Raw genomic sequence first — 24,454 nt, 5'->3', positions numbered from 1 at the left:
AACATCTGCACACCTCCACACTTACTGTAGCGGTCTGGGTGGATTTCTGGAGAAGACAAAGGATAATGAAAGCACTGCCTAGAATAAAGCACCTTTGAGATCTAGGCGCAGCCATAGCACTGGTAGTAATCCTTTTACACGTCGACTGGTTTTCATTTAGCTGATGAGAAAAACTGCACCACCATTCAGCAAACCATTCCCACTGTGCTACTAATTCCACCGTAATGAAACAAAGGCAATAAAAGGAAATATACTTGTTATATTTTTAAAGCCTACACGGACAGGGATAACAAAACCAAAGTTTGGAAGTGGATGAGTTGGCTTTGTCGTTTTCTCATTCCAGATTGACTAAAAATAGCTGCACTCCACCAAGATAAGGCAATCTCCACAAAGAAAATACCTCAGATATTCCTTCAGCTGCTGAGCAAATGTCACTAAGCTTCACTTCAAAGGGAGAGTGGAGGACAAGGTGGCATTCTCTTTTAAGTGCAACTCCCTTCAAATACAACACAGGCCTCCGCTGAGAGGGACATAAACTGTGTGTGAGCATTACTTCACAGGCTGAGTTAACAAGGGTTAATCAGTTGGTGAAGACAGCCACGTGCAGCAATGCTCATTTGCATCGCGTCTAAATCGGGCATTTCTATGACGCAGCTCACTATTAGCTAGAGGCTCTCCTGCTGCATTCGTGCCGCCTGCATTCGCAAAAACGTAAAAGGCGAGCCCTAGAAGAGTGGCTTCGATAGGAGGCCTCTGATCTATCCAGGTCAAAGACTAAGCTCGATCCGGGCCAATGAGAGGGGGCCGGCGGTGTCACAGAATGCCTGGGAACATGTCACTTTGTGTCAGTGTTACAGTCCGCAGCAGGCCCGGTTCCGCCTCCAGTCAACTTGAGCTCGCAGGAATGGGCCAAGAGAGCGAGCGAGTCTCAAACCACACCTCATGTCCACTTGCACACTAACCGGCCTGCTGTACAGCAACAAGCTGACCCTTCAGCTGTGATTTAACCTCTTGAACTGCAAAGGTCCACATTTCCACAGCTTCATAGTAGATACTGTATAATTTACATTCCTGTATAAAAAGCCTGAAGATTTCTGAATAAAAGGCTTAAGATTAATAACTGAATGACAAGGCTGCAGGTTAAGGGGTTAATAGCAGCCAAGACAAAATCCGAGAACAACGTTTCTTGATTGACGCACAAGAAACAACATAAAACTATGAAACAGGAAATTAAACATAAATTTGAAAAGTACTGAATTAAGTAGGCTATTACTCCCGCATTCCACATGCAGCTGACATGAACTGACCCTGGCTTGATAAGACTGCTCTATTTACCAGCAAAAAATAGACCACTTGTTTGGTCTCACATTGTTATCACGTTCACTCTGATGAATACAGAACCTTTGTTTTGTGACACAGTTTTAGACAGTGGCAGTATATGAATGCTAAATTAATCCACAACAGCGTTTGATATAGGCCTGTGCCGGTAACAGAGTCCTCTTACTCAACTAACTGTGTGGAAAACAACCGCAGTAAACAGTCAAACCAGGTTGGGGGGTGGGGTGCTTTTTCCTTTGCAGTTCCTTATGTCTGGTCATTTTGCGATGGTCTCCGACACTGAAGTGGTCGTGGGAGCAAACACGGTGATAGCATATGAGTTGAAGTTAAATGGCACAATAATAGTGAAGTTCAGTAGAAGTTGCCATTGTGCCATTGAGGTAATGTTGAATTTGCCTACAAAATTAATATATAATTAATGTAGTAGGAAAGAAAGGAATGCTAATGTCAAACAAATTTTACTGTCTGGGAATTTCTGACCTCTTAGCTTGGACTTCTTGGCTTAGTCTTCTTCTCTGAAGCCATTTTGCCTATGCTGTGGTGTGAAGGTGTTCAAAAATGTACACCATAACATACAGATGGCTTTTACCAGTACAGCCATGTTTTCAGAACAATCTTATCTATGCTAGGTACAATAAATGTGGTATTAATGTAGACCAGTGGTCTCCAACCCTGGTCCTGGAGAGCTACCTTCCTGCACAGCCTGGCTCCAACCACAATTTATCACACCTGCCCCAGTTAATCAACCTCTTTCCATGTCTCATATTGGCTGGATCAGATGTATTAGAAAGTTAAGTAGGGGGCAGGGCAGCTTATTGGATACAGGTTGGTACTAAACTATGCAGGATGGTAGCTCCCCGAGACCAGGGCTGGAGACCACTGATGTATGATAAACTTCTGCTCACACGTAGAAATACTAGTCTTGCTATGATTTGCAATGAAATAAAAAAACTTGGTTTGGCACAGGCCTAGTTTGATGACTACTGTAAATGAACCATTCTAAGATTTTAACAGCAAAGTTAAAACAACTCCAGCACTGTGTCAGTCATAAGAAAGAGTAGCAGTAAACAAAAACTGTAAACCTACATTAATTTACTTAAATATAGTACAGCTTTGTATAAAGTGATACACCGAATGTATTTTGCATAAATAGGTACATAATTTCTCACAAGAATAAAATGTTACATCAGCATAATTATTGCTAAAAGTAACTAAACTGAAAACATACTTGCAGTGATGTGGTATTTTCTGTGGAGATTACACACTTTTACACAAATTTTAATCAAAGCAATTAATTCAGTGCATCATTTTTCAGTGTAGCAAAGTACTGAGTGATTTTTCAGTGAAAATCTGCTACCGTTATTCAAAGTTTTGTTTAGTTTGATATGAAAAGTAATCATGACATTTATTTATTATTCATACTGGAAAGATGTTTGCAGTGGTGAAGGCAAGTGGGGGAAAAAAACACTGCTACATAGAACTAGACCTTGAGCACTATGCAAACCATAGTACCAAAATACACAGGCAACTTTTGAGCCTTGTTAGGTCAAGCATACCAGAAAAAAAAACAAAAAAAAAGTTAAATGATTTTGAAATCTAGACCAGATAATACAATATAAATGAGAGGGTCATATTTCATTTAGTTTTGACCACAGAAAGAATTTAAGATGTTTCCTGTTAGTCTGTTTTCTTTTGATTGGGAGAGATATTACTGCTAGAAACGCAACAGGGGGGAATGCTATTCAGAAATTATACAAGCCCTAAGCAAAATAAAAGGGTAAATAGGCAGCTTCAGTGTCAATACTCTAATTGAATCCAATGTCAGAGTGAATTAGTGATGATATGGTGGACAATTGGAGGCAGCAGGCCTGTGAGTTATTCTTCAGGAGAGGTGAGAACAGGTTAGCGTTCAGGAAGCCTCTGCTATTTATAGCAACTCTCAATGGCAGGCAGAGACTGCACAGCCTACTAATTGGTTGCATTTGTAGGTAAGTCAGAGCAGTACATCTCTTACCATGCCATTTGCAGGCAGCTGGGAGCACGAACCATCCCCCTTAATAAGATCAAATTATGGCTCATTTTCCAACCTCCCTGCCTGGGGACGACAGTGACAGAGCTACTTGTCAAAGAAACGCACCGGGTAGAGATTTCAAATGCTCTGAGGCACCACAATATTTAATCTATGGAAATAAATGTGCTGTTCTCTACCAGAGACACTGGGCCTAATTCAGCGCAGCACATTGTTTTTGGCCAAGCGCAGAATCCAGTATTCACCACGAAGCTGCCGCCACAGAAATCTGTAAATCGCGCTGCTCCCGTTGCCAGAATTAGCCGCTCTCTGCTCTCAGCACAGATGGCATCAGCCGTGCTCACTGCAAATGCCTCACATTCTCGTCCAAGCAGACTGACCTCTTCCTTAATCCTAATTAGGAATGCAATTTGCACCAGAGCCTTTTCCAAGTGCTGTGGAAAGTAAATGCCTGTGCTTTACAGATAAATACTTTCTTTTTTTGGTTATTGATTACACTACTCAGCAGCACGAAACAGTAGGGCTGTTTGTGGGTTTTTGATGACCTCTTTCCAGTACAGATTAGAGTCTGCAAAAACTCACGAGGGGTTAATGCACTGACATCACAGCACAGCTCCGGGCAAAAATGTTCTTCTTAATGTGTCATGATAATACACAAAGGTACTGATTAAATTCCTTAAACAGGGTGGAGGAAATGAAGTGCGTCATATCCTGCATCTCCTTCACAGATGTATACACACATTTTAGCTCACTTCCTGTGGGGTAATGAGCAGTTTTAAAAAAATGTAAGCCTACTTTTAGATGCTCAATTTAAGTGAAGTGCTACAATTAAAAATAGCTCATTTTAAAGCTTAGTAACTTCTGAAGAAAAATGATCAGTTTTAAGGTTTCAATATCAGTATCAGTATCTCCATCTTTGCCTCATGCCATGTTCAACTCATTCTACAGATAATAAAGGGGAATTCCACCAATTTTTTTTCAATCACTGATGCGCCCAAAGCCATTCAGAGTGGTCTGATGTGATGTGTAATGTCGGAGGTGATAGAAACCAGGGGTCACAATGTCTATAACTAAAATATAGTCATTTTATTTATTGTCCAAAACAAATCTGTGAACCCACATGTATCTGAGTATATTTAATATCGATAAGGCCAAAACCTTACAATCTCAAACCTATCACAAAACAATGTCTCAGACATCAGGCAGCGTATGTGTGACCATTTCGTGTAAAAACTTTCTGTAGTTTTTAGAGGAATTAAATGGTTCAGATGTTAAAAATGTTTGCTGTGAATGTTTCCGACTAAATAAGTTTCTTTAGAACAGTACATTTCACAGAAAACCACTATTTACATCTTAACAATTCAATGTCGCAGATATTTTGTCAGTGGAATTCCCCTTTATTAGCCACTGTCCTTTCCGTTCAAACCTGGAAAACTCTAGCAAAGCACAGTATTATTGTCCTGCTCTAACACAACTTATTCAGGTTACCAGGCATTTACCAAACTCTTTATTAGATGAATGTGGCAGATTAAATCAGGAAAAATGCTCAACGGTATGGTGATCTATTACTGCTAACCCAGTAACACTGATCTACAACCTTTTTATTGTTCAGTGATTGATCAGCAACGCTCTCTTTGACTGCAGACCTAAAATCCCAGCACTGGCAGAAAGTTTCCATTGTTGGTAGTATGGATTGTATAGCAGACCGGTGAGGTAAGACTCGTCTGACAGCTGAATAACAGCACCACACGCTTGGGGGAAACTTGTTGATTTAGTAGGGATGTAGCCATAATCCCCTCCACTTCCTGCTTAAAAGGGATGCCCCAGAATCCAGTGGGTGAAAAGAGTTCCCTGAGGAAGGTCCACTGCAAGTGACATTACTGAATTAATGTGCTTAGGAACACTACTTTTCAAATATGGTACAGGTTGGGACACACAAATAGTATTTCTCAGGATATGTACACCTTCATATACTTTAGAAGCACAGTTTTAGTGAAAGAATACTGAATTCAAATAATAAAAGAAGAGCAGTAAGTTCAAACACTTGAGCAACACAGTGGTACTCAGTAGCCAGTAACTGAGCCAGCAGCAGGAAGCTCATAAACTCTGCATAATAGGCTGGGCTGTTGCATTCAGCATGCTCACTGAGACACCGTCAGCCCCAAAACAGCAGGCCAGGCACAAATCCCTCAGCTCTCATTGTCTTTTGTGCAGCACTGGCCCCCCATAGCAGCTCTCATTAATTGCCTTTTGTTTGCAAGTTCGAACAAAAGCTATCTTGTGTCCTGAAACTCTCCTTAGCAGTTACACCAGTTGAATGTGCTGTGCCTGTTCTAGAGTAAAGCTGTTCAAGACGTCAGGCTTGGTATAAATGTACCACAGAACGCACCATACTTGTGCATACCATGTGTTAATTAAATTCTTTGTTGGCTAATGGGCAACTTTATCTGTCTTAGTAATGGAAAACGTATACTTAATTTATCATGTTTTATCACTTTGTTTATACAATAAAGATTAATTAAGAAGATGATGTTAAAATCTATTTCAATTACAGGAAAAGTTCACCTATGTTATAACATGCACAAGCGAAAAATGTATATGCATTTGTAGCCCCCATCTTTTTCTATTCAACTGCTTCCTACAGAGGAAAACAGGCCTACAATTTTGTGGCCTTCTTTTCATTTGCAAATGACACACATACAGGCTGTTTACCCCAGGCTCTATAGTAACGCAATAAAATACAGCTCCTCTATACGCTGTGCTGTATTTCAGGAGGAGTAATGTATTAGTGCGAGAACTACCAGCCCCATTTAATCTGCTGTAAACGATTACTGGTTATGCAATACATTTGTTTTGAAAACACAGAAACGTATAGCATTTGGGTTAGTTTTTCACCAACCCACATAAAAAGTGGGTAGAATGACGTGCAAGTGCCGGACTAGAGCTTTGAATAAATCAAAGCTTTGAGTTGTACGTGTATAAAAATGTGTACTCCTGCTGAAAGCCAACACCCCCCACCATTTCTGTGACAGTATTATTGACGTATTTGCATGAACATTAATTCTGTTATTCTGAGGTCAAGCTGATTCACTGGTCCCCACTGAGCCGCAGATGAGCCAAGGATGAGTCAAAGCTTGTGGTTATTAGAGCTGAGACACAATGTACAACAGGTGATTCAGTGTTTCGACAGACGTTACAGGTTAAAGGTCACTGACCAAATACAGTGGCCTGCTTCCCTCCTGCTTTCCCCAGAGTGAGCTATCATTACTGGGCAAGATCAGCTTACGAAAACTGTCGCAACTTTCACTGTTTACAGATTATCAGTGTCAGCATCAGTGATAAAAATACCTTGTCAGGTCATTACCTAGTTAATGTAATTGTAAACAGCAAACAGATGGGGGGATGTTCATTTACAAGGACATTGCTTTACTCTAGGGCTGTCGCTGTAAGATTATTCTAAAGATAGACCGATCAGCGTTTTATGAGGCAGATACTGATTGCAGATTGTCTTTAGCACGATTGGCTGATGCCGATTTAGATGAGGGGCAGGCACAGGATGCCACAACACTTAAATTCTTTGGCAAAAACACTAAACATGGTTTAAACTGGTTTAACAACCAAAACACTGCAGCAAACTCATGTGAAGCACAAGAGTCTTACAGCTTAATGGCCAAATATTATACAACTTCAACCGTTTCAACTGTATTTTCAGATAAAATTAGCAAGAAGTTAAACTCATAAGTAGACAATTGATGAGTTTCCTGTTTACAAACATTACTGAGCGCAAGCGCAGCAAGGGGGCAAAACCGCTTTGGTAAGGTAGCCAGTCACAAGATCAGTCAGCTGTTGCAACCAACATTGATTTTGATGTTTGTAAATTCTTGTTGACGCAATAATAAGATGCCATTTCTGGGTTGAATCTGTTCAGTTTGCCTTTCATTTGTATATTAATAAAGCATTATGGAAAACATTAGCTAACAATAGTTGACTATCAGTACCAGCTGGTCAACAGGTCTCTTTGAACGCCCCACCAAGTTTGCTATTCACTAAATATTTTGAGAATAGCAGCTATCTAAATCACAAAAAAAACTTTTTAGCTTATTGATATGTCCTATGAATTTCACCCAACATGCCTGGTTTCGCTGTTTGTTGGGCCCGTCTATACTCTCCTTGTTTGCAATATCAGGAGCATGGTGGTACTGTTAGTGTCACTAACAATTTAGTTGGCCAGTTATTTAGGCTATGACCTACATTAAACCAATATTATTTAGTTTAATTTAAACTAAGAAAACTCAAACAAGAAGCTTGCGAGTAGGAAGCTGACTTCAGCCTTGTCTAAATCACCATGTCAGAAAATGCTACCAGTATTAAAACTACAGTTCAGATGTGGTGATGGGCTATTACTATCAAAAAACACACTACATTCAAATATGAAGTGGGCGCTGCACAGACTCACTGCCTTTGGGACCATCGGAACCCCAATCCGCTCTTTTGATGGCTTGGACCCATATTCTTCTGTGGTGTTTGGCAAAGGGATGTGATCCCCTCTGGACATTAAACATCTCGGCTTTCTGGCAAGGCAGTCTGTTCTTCATCTTCTTCAAGACATTTGAAGCAGTGCTTTTGCTGCACATGTATGGGACCGCAAAAGCACTGCTTCAAATAACATTGTCCGTTTCCCAGTTTTCCTCGAGTATTTCAGCAGACACGTTAGATGAGAAGAATCCACTTGTCTCCACAGTTTAGTAGGTTATTGCCATCTTCACTAGTTCTGCTAGCTTCTGACACTCACTGCAAATGGTTCAGTGATGTACTCACAAGTGATGTATTAATGATTTTTAAGTTAAAATGATGTTTACTTTGCTACTTTGACAAGCCACGTTGCAAGTAACACTGGCTTGGTGTCAGATATTGCAAAAAACTGGCAAATTGAAAATGCTTCCTTTCAGCGCATGCAGCAAAATATGGCTCACATATTTTTTGCTTTGATCAACTGTTACTATCAAGAAAATCTTTCCATTCCTAGATTATTTGAATTATTCATTTCTTTCTTCTTTTCTTTAAAAAAAAAGTCTTATTATTGTAAAGACAACCAGTGACTTCAAAAAACTGAAAGAGACTAAACATCAGGTGGCAAAAATTGCATATAAATGGGAGTGTCCACCAGGCTGCTTCTCACTGTAAGAAACTAAGAATTTAATATGCCATAATTAGTTTGATTCAAATTCATCAAGATGATAAATTTTACTTTTATAGATTTTCTAACCAACATTTCTCCAACTTCGTCTAAAACAAAACCAGGGAGTATAAAAGCCATGAGATGGGCGGAAACACAACATGTTCTCAAAGGCAGACTCCAGCCTCAAATAGTTAGCATAAGCTGTCTGAAAAGCCTAAGAGGGAATGTCACTGTGGAACAGGTGGGAGAGATGTGGGCGTCGGGGGAAGAGGAACCATCTGAGTCCTGTGCTACCACAGACCTCCCCCACAGGAACCCTTCCATCACCTGCTGTTGGAGGATCCCCGCTCGTATGGGAAATGCTTTGCGCTCCCTCAGTCGGCTAAAATGCTAAGAGCTTGATGCCATCCATCCTGCGGGCATCTAAAACAAATGTGGACATTCCAGAAGGCCGGGGGAGGAAGCAGACTGGTACTGTGATGCAACGTCAGCAGGAGACCACATGAGCTTATGGTGCCTGACAGACCAATATACTTTAGTTACACTAATGGCCTTCTGCAGTTGTTCGTAACACGTTCATTAAAATCTCATCTTCATGTCTGCAGATACTTCCATGGCTCAGGTGTTTTTTAAAATCACAATCAGAGATTTGTAAAGCGCTTCTGTTTTTTTTTGGGGGGGGGGTTTTCTTCCTCAGATGCAGGACGGACTCTCAGACAGTGGCCTTAACTGTTTTCCTACTCTGGAAACATCCACCCTGCCAGTTGAAATCATGTCATGGGGAAAATGCTATTGACAACAGAGGCGACATCAAACATGCTGAAAAATCTATGAAATTTCTAAGTGATTTACTGTGACATTTCAATATTGCATGTGTGCATGTCCCTGAAGTCCAGGAGACAGCAGTGATTTAGGTTGTAGTCATGATTCAGCCAGAAAAAAAAAAACAATATAAAAAAGATAAGTAATGAAATACTGAAATCATTATGCATGGAAAGAAAAAATATGAAGGCTAACAATTCAGTAAAACATTTTAACTGATTTTGTTTTAACAGCTGTATATGTTTATTATCTTACACTGTATTATACTATACTACACTGTTAAAAAACACTAGTACCTTAACATGAGCGCTTTATACGACACACTGTAAAGAACGTGATCGAGAAAGCAGAGACACCTTGACGGGCTCTGCCACTGCTTTTTCGCTACCAGCTCAAGCTGACGTTAAATAGATCCAGATAGGAACATGTTGGCACACCATCCACTGAGGAGCAAAAGATCTTGTGTAGAAGAAACCCTCATCAGTGTCCAACGGTGTGAGAATAAACATCACTAATATTTAAGTTACAACAATAGAAGCTTTAGAACTGTTCCACCAATTAGATTTCTGCACATTACGAAACTGTAGAGCTATGCTGCATGTGGTCTGTTCAAAAGCTTACCAAATTTGAAGGCCTCCTACACAAGTGTTAATATAATTACATTATTTCCTGATGCTGTATCTGGTATATTCTAAGCCTTTGATGCCCTAGGATAACATAATGTAAACTAACCAGAAAAGGAAGTCAGTAGGTCTACAGAGGGGAAGAGTATTCCCTTGATGGCTAGGAACATCCTGGTCATTGGCTAGCCCATTACTACCAATTCAGTCCAATTTTAGACAGAATCTATGCAGCGGCACATAGTAATTTACTCCACCCATGATAAGTGCCAGCCAAATGATGTCTCTTTGCTTACACGACCACCAAAACATGCCCAGCTCTGGCATCCGGCACATAGAGCCAATTTGTGTGGGCTTCACTGATTTAACCTACATAGAGTAAAGCACCTTTTCCTCACATCTGGGGCCTAGCTTGACGCAAGCTTGGCATTACAGGCTTGTCATTCCCAGTGCGCCGAGAGCCTTTGACTAGTGAGAATATTCTCCCTCCAACTATGGGCTATTGCCTGCATGGGGGATGATCCTGAGTGTTGCTGATATGAAATAAAGCTGCATGGTTGGTCAGTTTCGCATGAACGACTTCACAACAGAATTTGTTGTGCAGAGTGTACAGGGCAGTTTGAAGGGTCCATGTACTCAAAAACAAATTCTAAGTGAAGACGCTATGAATATGCAAAAACTATTAGATCACTGTTCTAGTTCAAACCAGTGCAGTTTGCGGGGGGGCACTTTAGGGAGGGAGGGGCACTTTTGTTTCAAATGGACAAATATCAATGCCCAAGTGAGCTCAAACCTCTTAGAGATGTAGCTAAAAGGCATTGTGTGCATGTAGCCTCCCATTCTTCTTTATTTTTGCAATAAATTATTTGTCAGTTCTATTCTCTCTCCAGTGTTTTATGCTGTTAATATTTCAAAAGCCACACATCTGTGTTCTCTTTATTGTAAAGTCCACACAGCAACAAGAGCAGACTGCAAGTCACATGTCTAAGGTGCCATGCCAAGGGCAAAACCTCACCTTTGTAGTCTGTAACACCTAACACTGGGAATGTGGCAAATCTTACATTTGTGCTGCATGACAAGACACTTCCAGGAGAGTGATCATTTTTTCAACTGACTTTCAAAGCTTGTCTGGGTTTTTTTCAGAGAGGCTTCTCTCTCTCATAAGAAAGATAAAATGTATTACTCCCTTTTGATAGAACTGCACTGGCTACATACATTTTAAAGTTATTTTACTTGTTTTTAAAGCTCTAAATGGCCTAGAACCTGTGTACATCACTGAATGTCTGTATGTTCCAACATGTGATCCAAGATCTACAGATTCTAGCCTTCAGCAAATACTCTCTTTAAATAACAGAGAAAGCCTCTTTCTGTTATTATGCTTCTAAACTGTGAAATGCGTAAAGATCCATTTGGATAGCTTTGTCGCATTTATTACAAAATCACCTAATCACAACTGCAAACTACACTGGGTGAGATTGTATGAATAAAACAGAAGTTTAAACTTTTGACTGGTGCTATAACACCTTTATAAGGCAGCAATGACTAACGGTTGTTTATTGAGCTCCAGCTGTGTCTGACGTCAGTTGGGAGCTACTAAGTATCAACAGCTAAAAAGCAAAATAACTAAACAGCCATTTTGGCCACTTTTAAGCGTGTACTTATTAGCTGCGGAAAATGAAGAAATACAGGAAATTGAATTGTTATTCGCAATTATTTGTGTGAAAAATACAGACATTTGAAAATATAGCATTTTAATCTTGCCTTTATTAACAATCATAATGTGCACTAATTTAATCATTTTTTTTTCCAATTTTCTGTTCTTTGACTTCATTTTACTTTATTATACTACTTTTTTTAACTGTGTGCTTTTCTTATAAGCTTACCATTTAATTGTTAAGCACTTAGCTGGTACATGTACGAAAATACTACTACTACACTACTACTACTACTACTACTAGTACTGCCACTACTACTAATAGGTTAAGCACAGAACCTACTACTACTTTTGTAGTAGTTACAATGTAACAAAAAAACGTACTGTGCAGGTAAATTTTTCCTTTATTAATATACAAACAATGTAAACGTACCCTCAAAAGTACAACAATGTTTTTGAGGTCCAAGTGTACCTTGAATAAATATTCTGAGGCAAAAAGTACATATTTGTACCATTTCATAACCCACCATTTTAAAACAGACCAATAACATGGGTGTGTGGACTCAATACAACTTCCACAAATTTTCAAATTGCAATGCATTTCGGTACAATTATGTTCTCCAGCTAAAAGGTACTAAAGACTCCAGTAACAAGATGGGTACCCAGTGACAGTACTTTTCTTCTGAAATTGTAGTTATTTGTTCATTGTACATTAATTGAAAGACTTTCTATACTCTCTCTAAACATTTGTTGAATACATACATAAAGTCTAATAGTACTTACACTGATTTATACATCTAGACTTGCCAGAGTGTTTTCAAAGTTTAAGTCATGCTTGTTTGTACAGATACAATCCTGAATACAAATACATTGTTGTTGCTTTATTAACTCCAGTGTAATAACCTAATATAACATAATAATCTGCCCCCTCTTCTTCTATGTTTGCTCATTGCTTTAGTCTTGTTTACTAACTCTTGTTTGTTGTATCTGTTTACACTGGGTAGTAAGGCTGCACATTACTCACAGCGGTAATGATATGTTACATGCTCTGGCCTGGTGCATACGTGAAATCAGTGCACATTTCCTGAGTCTGGTGAAACGTTCTTAAAGAGCATGTCTTTGTGGGTCATTTCCTACAGGAAACATTTCATACTGTCAATCTGGATAACTCCTTTTAAAGCTACATTTGTAAAGCCTGATAACGTTCGTTACGTAAACATACTTAACCCACTGTGTAGGGGGGAAATCAGTAAAGTGACATCTGCGAAAACATGTACACACACACACACACACACACACACTGACCAAAGACATTGTGCACCCACCACCATATGATTCTGAAAATATTTCTCAATGTTTTTAAAAATACACCATCTCATACAGATCAATACACATTTTACCAACTGTCAAAAAAGATAATTTTATCAGTTAAAGATCCCACATTTTATAGGGATAAACATTTCAGGCCCACCACAAGGCTCTCCACCAATGTCTGGCATTCTGACAAACATTTAAAGCACTCATTTACCAAGTCCAAGCAGCCACACGATTAGCAGCAGGACTGCGCGCATACGGTTACAAAGCTGAGCCATGTCTGACACATGGCACCAAGTGAACCCTGGCCGCATCCTTACAGAAGGGTACATTTTAACAGAGTGAAGAGGCATCAATCCTCTTCTGCAGTTGAATGTTTCACTTCAGCTTTCCATAGTATTCCTGTAGCATTTATGGGCTTGTTTTATATTTGCAACTAAACTGTGCATTAGTCCGAATCAGAGAACAAGACTTAACAACGAAGAGGAAAAAAATTAAAATAAAAAAATTAATAACCATTAAAAATACAATAATGTTGCATTAAAACTGTGCTCCTCAGCAAACTAACTGTAACATGATTTGGGCTTGCAGGGCAGTGTTAACAAAACCTCCTCATTTTCTTCTCAAATAGTGTTGGGCAATATATCATTTATACTGATATACTGTGATACTAGCACATGACACAGTTTTAGCAATATTGTAGTGATATATTTGACACATAACAAGCATTATGTTCATGATAGAAGGCCTATAAAATAGTGGCACTGACAAAAAGTTTGTTTTTAGTTTTCTTTCTTATGTAGTTTCTGTCTAGCTTTTTTTTTATTATTAATGCAAACTTACATATTGTCTAAAACTATGATACATTCAGGAAATACCATGAATATCTTTTTCGATATCACCTAGCCCTACTTTCAAGCGGAAATGGGCCGAGTACCTGACAGCAGTTGGTGATCATGAAATGGTAACAGCAACAAATAGTGACCAAACACTTATTTAAAACTTTTGTTTTAATATTACAAATTCTTCAAGTAATTACTGCTTTGTTAATCACATCCTGTATACCAAAGAACAGAAATGACATCATCTAGAAATATAGCCTTTTCATGTTCCAGTGGTTTGTGTTTGATGATGAGTTAGGGGCAGAAACGTATAAACTGCATGGACATCAGCCAATCACTGTACAGAGTGGAAGCTCTATCATCAAATTTTAGAAAGTGATGAGTGAAAGACTTTGATTAAATTGGTCAAAGTACAATAGTACATGTTAGGCAGTGCAAATCTTTAATATCACAGCACTGCACCGTAACTCCACCTTTAAACACTAATGAAAGCAAAGACACCACAAAGAGTCATACAAACAGCTTTAGGAGTGGCAATCTTAACAACAGCTAACAGCTAGAATGTTAGGCCATGACTAATTGCTCCCAAGTTTAATTGAAGAGGGAAAGATTTTAGAGAACACAAAAAAAGCACTCAAGTCATCAGACGACTACTCAAGCTGTCCAAAGACCAAAATGCACAATCCTCCTTACAAGTAAGTGTGAAAACCACTCAGCATTAGCTTTAACACAGGCCCGCCAGATGGTCCGGTTTCAATCTGCCACTGCAATCTGACCAGTCGGCTACATTCAAGCAGTAAATCTGGTGCTAATGGTGGATTTCAACCCAGGGAAGAGTTACTGATTGCGCTGAGGAGGAAAATAAGGCTTTCTGGGTTGCTCTATTTCTGTTTACTTATCAATTGCTTATCTCCTGGTGAAAGAGGAGGTCCAATCACAACAGCTTAAAGGTGAAAAAGGCACTATTTTCAGTGAGGTACTTTAAACTCATCACTCCCTTTAAAACACAGGCCCTCCGGAGCTAGAATTCATTAGAAGCTGATGCTCATCTGACCTCAATAACATTCTTCTTTCTGACCTTAATGGAAAGTGAGCTTTGTGAATTAGAAAATAAACATGCCACTTGACTGTTGGCCTGTTTCGCTCTTTGGAAATCAGGAGTCGTAAAAATAAAGAAGCATAATTTGACAGTGAGTTCCAAGCTGATAAATCATAGAGATGGTGTGAGATGACTTCACAGTTCTGGTGAAATTCCTGGTTGAGGTTTTCTGAGAATGTTTCACAATGTCTCTTTCAGTCACTGCTGACTAGTGAAGGATTTAGAACTCTCTCTTTCCCGATGTTTGAAAATACCTCAGAGCCCAGTGCCTTCAAAATAGGGATGCAACTTTTAGCAAATTCTTTTGAATTTAACCAACAGTCATTATTTAGCAATTAATTGTATAGACAAGCCTAAATTTAAGAACGCGAACCATGAAAATACCAGTTCTAAAATGGATAGATCCAGCTCTGAAATCTAATTGGCCGTGCCATTGTAAAATACTTCATACACACATAAATGTACATGCTTATGAGCTAGCTTTAGCTCTGTGCTATCGTTCTGTCTATAAGCAGTCGCCAAAGTTTGTAGGCCTACGTAGTGGAACCAATTACATATTACACCATCATGAGTACAGTTTAAAAACATTACTCAATGTGGATAATAAACTCAGCTATTCAAATACAAATTGTTTACTGGAAAGCAAATAAACTAAAACTGATTTTGTTTTTTTTAAAAACTGATGCTGGTCAATAAAATTTTTTTTGTTGATTAACGGTTAATCACTTCCGTCTCTACTTCAAACTGCTGCAAGAGACAACAAAATAATGTGATTTTTATCTTTTTATATTCTCTTTTCACCAGCCTGGTGTCATCTCACCTACAGATACTTCACTTTAGAACTTCGTATCTGCTGTGAGGGACCAAAATCATCGTCGCCCAGGCATGGGCGGGAGTCTGCTTTTCACTGTCATTTTGTGTACTGGTGACAGGCATGTTGGGGAGGACATACAACACGAGGCCTGAAAATGCCAGATGCCTCTTCAGGGAGGAAAAAGGCAGCAATGACGACATTGATATTAGCAAGCCATCGGGCTCTCTGTACAATCACAGTGAAGGGGCGGAAGATCTCAGCGCAATATGTTCCCAATCTTCACAATACATTAGGAGAGATTAGTTTAAAAACCACTTACACGTTCTGATATTTCTATTTTGAGATGCTACCATGCATAACCTATTCAGACTATTACTACAATTTCAAATTGCATCTCAAAGCTTATTAGCAGAAAGCAGAAACCCAGCAAGGGCAGCAGTTTGATTGCAGAGCCAGACAGACGATCTGCCACATCTATTTTTAGAAACAATAATTGCCTTTCTGACTAGATTGTAAATAAGGATTGAATCCAGCGCATTCATCTGACTATGATTCAGTGCATGAAACAAAGAAACTGGAAAACAACATAAGACTCATCTCTAAATAAACACTGTATGAACAAGACAATTCCACTGTACCCCAGGCTGGACTGTAATTAAAAAACGCTGTATGAAACCGCCAGTATCCTGCTGTTTGATTGATGCCGGTGACCATAGAGCTATTGATGTAGTGTGCTGTGTGACTAGCAGCTGGCAAAACCACGCAGACACTGAGAGGAATGCTGCACTGGCACTTTCTCCCAGCGGGAGCATGAGACCAGATAAAGATCACCAGCAGGAAATCACCCAAACATTGTCCTTAACTTGGAGGACGGTGAGAGTAAATGTGGAACAATCATATCATATGTAAATACAGAAGGTTATCAACATGACTGTTGAGATAAGATTGTATCAGTTCCAATTTACAGCGATTATTGGACAGCAATGAAATTATGCACCGCTGAAAGAACTTCCTGTTGAAAAAGATCAAATAATCAACGTTTACTATGCAAGAAGGCAAGATGTGAGGGAGGGAAACCAAAGCGAGAAAAGAAGAAATAGCAGATGATGAGTAGGAACAAGCAGGAAAGAAAGAATCAAACAAAAAAGCCTTGTTTTTCTAAGGGTGAGGCCTGACCTAATCTTGCTTTGAAGATGCATTAGTATTTTCAGAGCAGCACTAAGGCACTATTTTGATTAATGCCCATCTTTACAGATGGAAATCTTACTGACATTTGGGGAATGCACATGCTTGCCATTCCTACAGGGTGAATGTGTATGTTCTAAGCTTTCCCTCCAGCATCTGTCACTGCTTACCAAGAAGAAAAAAATAATAAAAGCTGGATCACAGAAACAACTTTCATGTCTTTACCACCAAGTATACACAGATTTCCTCTTAATAAGCAGGATGGCTTCATGAGGAAAACATTTTTTGCATGATTCTTTCATATGTTTATTACAAAGTACACACAGATTACAGCATGGTAAATACCTCCCACAGTGCACATTTCCAAATGCACCCAGTTAATCTGTCTGAACTAAACGTTCTATCTCTAAAATAGCAACTTTTCAGAAGAAGGAAAAACATTATGTTTTTTAAGAAATACAAGATTTTTTTTTCAGAGTAATTTTAGACCATTTCTATTGGCCCACTTGTCATTGAGTGTTCACACAATGTAAAGGTAAGCTTGCGCCAAAACAAACTTATTAAAAAATGAAAATGAAGTGTAGAAGTAAAGCACACAAAAAATAGGGGTTTTGATCTGACAGCTATGGTCACACTTCATATATATATATATATATATATATATATATAAAAATATATATATATATAAATATAAAAGGGATATCATCTTATCTTTCAATAGCACACAGAAAGCCCTGTTAATGCACGCAATGCAGCGTTTTTGATCAAGTGCATATTTGAAGGCTTCCATTTGTTCTGTGATCTACTGTGGGAGAGCATTCCACATTTGTTCCCAAAGCTGACAGTCTGCGGCGTGGTGAGCTGCCTTGGATATTTCTGTGACCTCCATGTGAGTGGCGTCCTCCAGCCACTTCAACCCACAGGCGCTCAGCTGTTTCTGGCCATTACTCTCTGGTTGGGCCACCAGACGCGCAATTCTCCTGTTGCTCAAAGACTCAGCATGTTTCATCACACACTGACTGTGGTGGTACCCATGTGGATTACCCTGGTGCCCCACGTCAGAGATATTCCTCTACACCGAAGAGACGGTGGGATAAGCGTTTTCTCCAGGGGAGGAAATATGTTTTTCGTTAAGGGGCAATTTTTTTTGGCCTCAGTGAGTGATATTTAAGGATAGTTTATATATAAATGGGGGCACATTCCACAATCTACAAAACATTTGAACTTAATCCCAATAAAAACTACTAATATGATCTCAAATGCAGAAAATAACACTAACACTCACCAGTTCAATGGACCCATTAAATAATTACCAAAGAGATTAATGCAGTCAGCACAGGCAACACCCATTTAAATCTAGAGTCAAACTCACTTCCACTTCTCAATTATAGGCAGGCTGATGCTCCGGCTATTTGGATTGGTACATTCATCTTGCCAAGTCAAGTTTAGAGGATGAAGCCATGTGCAAAGCTTTTTATTAGGTTCACAGTGACATTCACTCACACTAATTTATTACATTTTAGAGATGACGACAACAGAATCATACTGATGTTGGCTTAGATTTGACTGATATATTTTATACTAATATTTGATGACCAACTTATTTCGTTCTAGAAGAGCAGAAAGTTTAGGTGACACTGGGCTACTACCCTAAAATATCTCCATTTCATTCTGTCTACTGTATTTATAACCCTCTAAACATAACTTACATTTCTCTGTGATGCAAAACCAGGTAGATTTAGTCCCAAAATTCTTCAAAGCATTGACAGCAGCAGATATGTACAAGAAAAATATAGAATATGGTATTGGCTCAATATTCCCACATGGGTGTATCCCTATTACTGTTTTAGACTATTTATATTGATTTATTACTTTTACAACAAGTTATTTTGGAGGGTATTTTTTGCTTCTGTATTTTTCTGCACTGCCATAAGGGGCAAAAATGTTGAATATGGAAGCACTTTTGCCTTTACCTTTGTATACGTCCCATGGTGATTTTCTTATACCTATCTGTTTTGGAGTATCTTGTCTTTTTGTACTATATCTAAATTCAGACTGGAGACTCTTCTATAACTGTACCATCCTCTGACAGGGCCTTTAAACGCACCTAACGGTCTCACCCAAAATGGCCTTAGGAGATTCTCACAGACAGCAATGTGAAGAGAGAGTTCTCAAGGCTGTCGTCCATTTACTTTTTGCGACTTACTAAAACGTGTAGTCATTTGAGTATTCCAGGAGGACCTGTATGCTTTTCACAGAGTCCTGAAGAACATTTGCTCCGAAACTGAGGGAGGGAGAGAAAGCAGCTGACACGCTATGGCTTTAGGGGGAAACACTTTTGGCACTTTCTCTTTTTCCAAACAAACCTTTGTTTTCTTACTAGACTGATATATAATTACACTAGACTGATATACAGTTACATATCTTATGTGTCGCTGGTGGGGGCATGTAGGTTGTGATTTCAGTAAACACCAAGCAACATCAGCAGTTTTATTGTTAGCCATGCTCATATACTGCAGTAGCTTTAGGCCTAAAATGGAAGTTTTCCACTTGCACAGGTGTTTCAGCTAAGACTGTGCTAGGAAATCTCACTGTTTACACTAAGCTAAAACAGTTCCATTGTGTGCACTGTTCAGTTCCTGCATTTCCTCATATTGCTAGAATCTGGCACGAGACGGCAGATAACTTCCAGAGCACTGCTGCTCTTCCTAGAGACACAGCTTTCAAACTTACAAGCAGTATCAAAGCGCTTAGAACCTCAGCCCTTTTATTTGCTTTCCATGATGGTCTGACTTGAGACAAATGTCACTGTCTCAGAGGCTTTGTGACCATCACCTTGAAAATAAAAATATTAAAAAAAAAAGTCTATCAACAAGCATGAACCTTTAGAATTACTGTGTTTCAAGGACAGGCATTTTTTTTGCCCAAGGGAAAACATAAACAGCCTTCTTTTCACACTGTGCAAAACACACAATGGACTCAGAATCCTTGAGGAGCAAAAATGTTTTCAAGTAATCAGTAGTAACAGCGAGAGTGAGAGCGAAAGAGTGATGGTAAGAGAGAACGAGAAAGATAAAGAGAGAGTGCAGATGGTGCTCAAAAGGTAATTCCCTGATTTTTAAAAATATTTCTGCATAATTAAATTGTTAAGACATAAAAAAAAATTGTTCAGAGTAGTTTGATGTGAAATGTGCCGTTCTAGAACAACTTCCTGAGACAGAACTGTTCACAGTAGTCTCTACATTACATCTAAAATTGTATAGACTCACTGGTATGGCTACATTTGCTTTGTAGAGATCACAACTGTTGGTCCCCATCCCCAGCAGTGTATGAAAAACCAGAGACGGTAAATTTCTCTTCAATAAACCACTTCACATCAAACCGCTCTGAATGACTGTTTACATCTCAACCATTAAATTATGCAGACACGTTGAAAAATGCCTGGCATTATATCAGACACACATTCGTTGTAGGAGCAGCCAATCTAATTCACACCCTGATTGACCAAAGCCAATGCACACAGAGACAGCGGTCACTTCCTCCTGCCCCCGCACTTCCAAACCTCCTATTGTTCATACCTCTTCCTACACCGAGGACCTCAAAACAAACAAAACAGATAAACAGTAAGCAAGCAAACAAAACAATAAAGCAAATAAATAAATACATAATGAAACAACTCAGCAAGCTATACTTCATATCAAATTGGATAAAGGATGCTACAATTCTATTTCAATTGACCTATAAGTTAACATATCCACCTTTAGAGAGCCCACTGTTCTAAGCAAAAGCCGTAAAACAGGGCGAATTATTCCACCCACAGATGAGAATCTCTTGGCTAAATCAGCTAAAAACCACTTGGGCAACAATCTGGCTGTTGCTTAATTTAATTAGGCAAGAAAATCTGAGCTGATGGTCTTCAACTGTTTCAAGATGCTGTAAGTAAAGATTCAGTTTAGATTAAAACATTAGATATAAAGCGGAGCTGCCGCGCAGAGTTAACGGTTAAAGTCATGACACGGGTGAGGTTTAAAAAAACAAATCAGAGCATTCAGTTCACGCCTAACGGCTCCTCACGCGCACAGTCTACATGGCAAACAACGCGCAGTTGTTTTTCCCACCCGTATCCAGATAAATCCTTCAGTGCTGTGTCGTGATTGGTCAGCAGTATCCCACCACCTGCGCTGTGATTGGTTGTTAGTTCTTACGCTCAAGCAGTCCGCCGACAATCTTAACTACTAGCCAATCGTAGTGTAGGATGGGGTGCCTCTCGGAATACGGGTGGGGAAAATAACGCGTGGAAAATCGTTATTCCGCATCAGCAATTCCACGAACAACTTTCATCGTCTCCTCTCTTCGGTTCCCGGAATGGGGGTCCTACATTTAAACTACATTAATTCCGAGTATCACAACACGTAACTGTTAGTCTGCTTGTTTGGCCATCATTTCAAAACTTTTCCTAAGCACAGGCGATAGATGGAGACTGTTCCAGACCAAATCTGGATCGATTAAAATTCCCCCAAAAGAAGTAGTGTCCTTCCCAAACACCGTGTTAAACAGAGCTGTGTTTCAGATAGCGGTCATTATGTTGCTACACATCATCTAAAAAGCGGATAAATGGCCGGATCACTGCACAAAAGACAAGCTCGAGGGGATTTATTTCTGTGGGTAGACGAGCAAAGCCAGACAGACAGGGATGCGTGTCCGGCCAACGATGCGAATCACTCCAGCTCCAACCAACTGAACAGAAGTTACACCAAACTGAGCGCCTTAAAAGCGCGTACACATCAAACAACTTTACGCTGAGATACTTCAATTGACTCCAGTGAATAAAAGTTCGCATCTCTGAGAAGCGCACGCTAGCAGGCTAACTGAATAGTTTAGTTGGCTTAACAGGCAGCCACTTCCCTCAGACATGTCGCTACTTTTATGTGACGGGATACCGGAGTGAAAATTCGGTTAAGAGAACGAAACAAACTTCCCATCATCTCCCCCGCTTCCTTTCACGAAGAGAAAAGGCATTTACGCAGACATCTTTTACTCACAGTGAACGGTGAGGAGAGCCAGCACGCAAGGCAGCCGTGTTAACGCCATCTTGGAGGGGATGTAGCGTTGAGTGTAGCGGTACATGCGCACAGTAGGGAGAGAGAGAGAGAGAGAGAGAGAGAGAGAGAGAGAGAGAGAGAGAGAGAGAGAGAGAGAGAGAGAGAGAGAATACACCTACAGAGAGTGTATACGCCTACAAAGAGAAAGAGAGAGAGAGAGAGAGAGAGAGAAAGAGAATATACATCTACAGAGAAAGAGAGAGAGAATACACCTACAGAGAGAGAGTGTATACGCCTACAAAGAGAAAGAGAGAGAGAGAATATACATCTTCAGAGAGAGAGAGATAGAGCATCAGCTTATGCAGGACACATATACACACACACACAAACGCACACACACACCCTCCTGTTGAGATCTCTAGGCAGCTATTTATTTTTAAAAATATTGTTCTGATTTTTAAAGGGATACAAATGTTGTACTCAGTAAACCAACATCTATTTCTGCTTGAATATTCAGTCGTTTACATTTCGTCAATATATACCTATAGCTACATTAGTGGTTCGGGAATAGCTCCGTTAGTCTGCGTAACCCTTTTTGATTTGTTTAATTGCTTGCTTGGGTGGATTATGGGTTTTTTTTTTTTTTTTTTTCTTGTTTGCTCGATTTATTCATTGATAAAATCAAGGTGTAAAATCCCATTGAGAACGAAACTGTTTCTCAGTGAGACCTGTTCACACGGTGTACGGCAACATGTTGAAGAGCCCCTGCGAGTTTGATGGAAATATTGTTAAAGTTTAAACATGTCATTGCTTCCCCAGCCCTTGTGGTTGATGTATGAAAAAACAATCCATTTTGAATTTATTATTTTTGTGATGTCACAAAAACCAAGACATTTACATTAGTGCTATTCAAGATAACACACTAAATTATTAATGCCATGTATTTTTTAATGCTGTTGACACTAGTTTGACTCTTCAGACCATGTATTAGTTCAGCCTGAAGCTCAGCTGCTTGTGCAGTGTTGCTATGACTCTAGACTGTAGTCTATTCTAATATAGCTTTTATCTGGCAAGTTCCATTGATGACTTTCTTGATAAAAACTATTTCCAGCTACTGGTGAATTTGGTTATCACTGAAGCTCAACAGTCTGAAGTATCATTGGCATAGAAAATACACTGCTGACTGCAAATTTTAAACAGAAACAACTGAAATCACAAATGTAATCTTTAGTCTGACGTGCATGCTTGTGAAAAGGAGTCAGATTCTGGAATTGGCAATAATTTTAGTAATTAGGATTACACATGACAATGCCCATGGGAGTCTTATGAGAGAAATCAACAAGCAGCAAACAAAATCAACAGCAAAGTGGAAAGCTACAGTTCCCCTCGAGAGCTTCCACTCTAACAAGAATCCACAAGCTGTATGAATGAAAAAGAGAGGGATGCAATAGTAGGAGGAGAACTTGCAGCCACTGGGCTCTCACTGGACATCAGTGATGAAAAGTGGAGACTATACGCATGTCCCACCCCTATGGAAATCACATGATTTTCATAATCAGGTTCATGTGACCCATGTGATGATGAAAATAAGGTTACTGAAAGTAATACATGTATTCTGATTAAGCTTATTATGTCCACTCAGATAGTTATAGCAAAATTCACTGCTTTTTAATGGGAAAATACAGAACTGGCTCTTGTACAAAACTGACTAAATATGAAACTAAATATGTACATGTTACAAAAACAAATCAAGTTGATATTAATTGAACTGAACCATTTAAAAATGTACTTAACGTATTAGGATTGAAAGAACAATATTATGCAAAGGATTAAATCAGCCAAGTCAATAAAGTCAAATAAAAGAGAATGAATTTTTTTTCCATATTGTATTGGATGTATGTCTGGTATCACAAATGAAGTCTGTTGCACTTAATGTGAGATGTAACTATTTTGAGTTAGGAGAATGTTTTTGATGATTTCATTTATTCAAATGGAATCACTGAGTTGAATATTAGTCTGTTGCTAATAGGCACTTGAGAGATTGGCACAAAAGACAAGATTTTATTGGCTCTAATTTTGTGGATCTGTTTGCATATTGTGTGTGTCTTTCCCTTTGTTTTACTTTCTATATTTTAGTTCATTGCTTAGCCAGCTATCGGTGGTTGTAAGAGTATGTTGCTGTATTCTTTATTGTTACGTGTGATTCTAAACCAGCTGTGCTCTACAGTGACCACTTTTAAACCAATGCTAGTAAGATAAGTTGAACGAACATAAGTTAAATCAGCACAAGTAAATCAATGAACTTAAGTTTAGCCAGTTTTAGTAAATTGTGTTGGATCAACAGAATTGCTTTATTTTGAAAGAAAGCCATATAACTGTGTGGAAATTCTTTCCATAGTCCAGTAAAGTTCAGGTAAAGAATAATTTTTTGACTGTAGAGTAACTTCAAAGTATAAACTTGTGATGTGAAGGTGGTCTGGTTCTCAACATAGAGAGTTTATCAATACTGAACACTG

At 39.1% G+C, this 24,454-nt stretch overlaps 1 protein-coding gene across 1 annotated transcript in view; it reads right to left on the bottom strand.

Annotated features, from left to right (window-relative positions):
- The window catches only part of jam3b (junctional adhesion molecule 3b), a 36,501-nt gene extending 14,462 nt beyond the window's left edge, over positions 1–22,039 (bottom strand). Inside the window, exon 1 of the mRNA XM_036588654.1 lies at positions 21,939–22,039. Within this exon, the coding sequence (XP_036444547.1) occupies positions 21,939–22,023 (85 nt within the window). The 5' untranslated portion in view covers positions 22,024–22,039. The remainder of the gene's footprint in view (positions 1–21,938) is intronic.
- Positions 22,040–24,454: the final 2,415 nt, after the last annotated feature.

The sequence above is a fragment of the Colossoma macropomum genome, unplaced genomic scaffold, assembly GCF_904425465.1.
Source record: "Colossoma macropomum unplaced genomic scaffold, Colossoma_macropomum, whole genome shotgun sequence".
Classification (NCBI taxonomy): Eukaryota; Metazoa; Chordata; class Actinopteri; order Characiformes; family Serrasalmidae; genus Colossoma; species Colossoma macropomum.
This window is presented reverse-complemented; position numbering and strand designations above follow the sequence as displayed.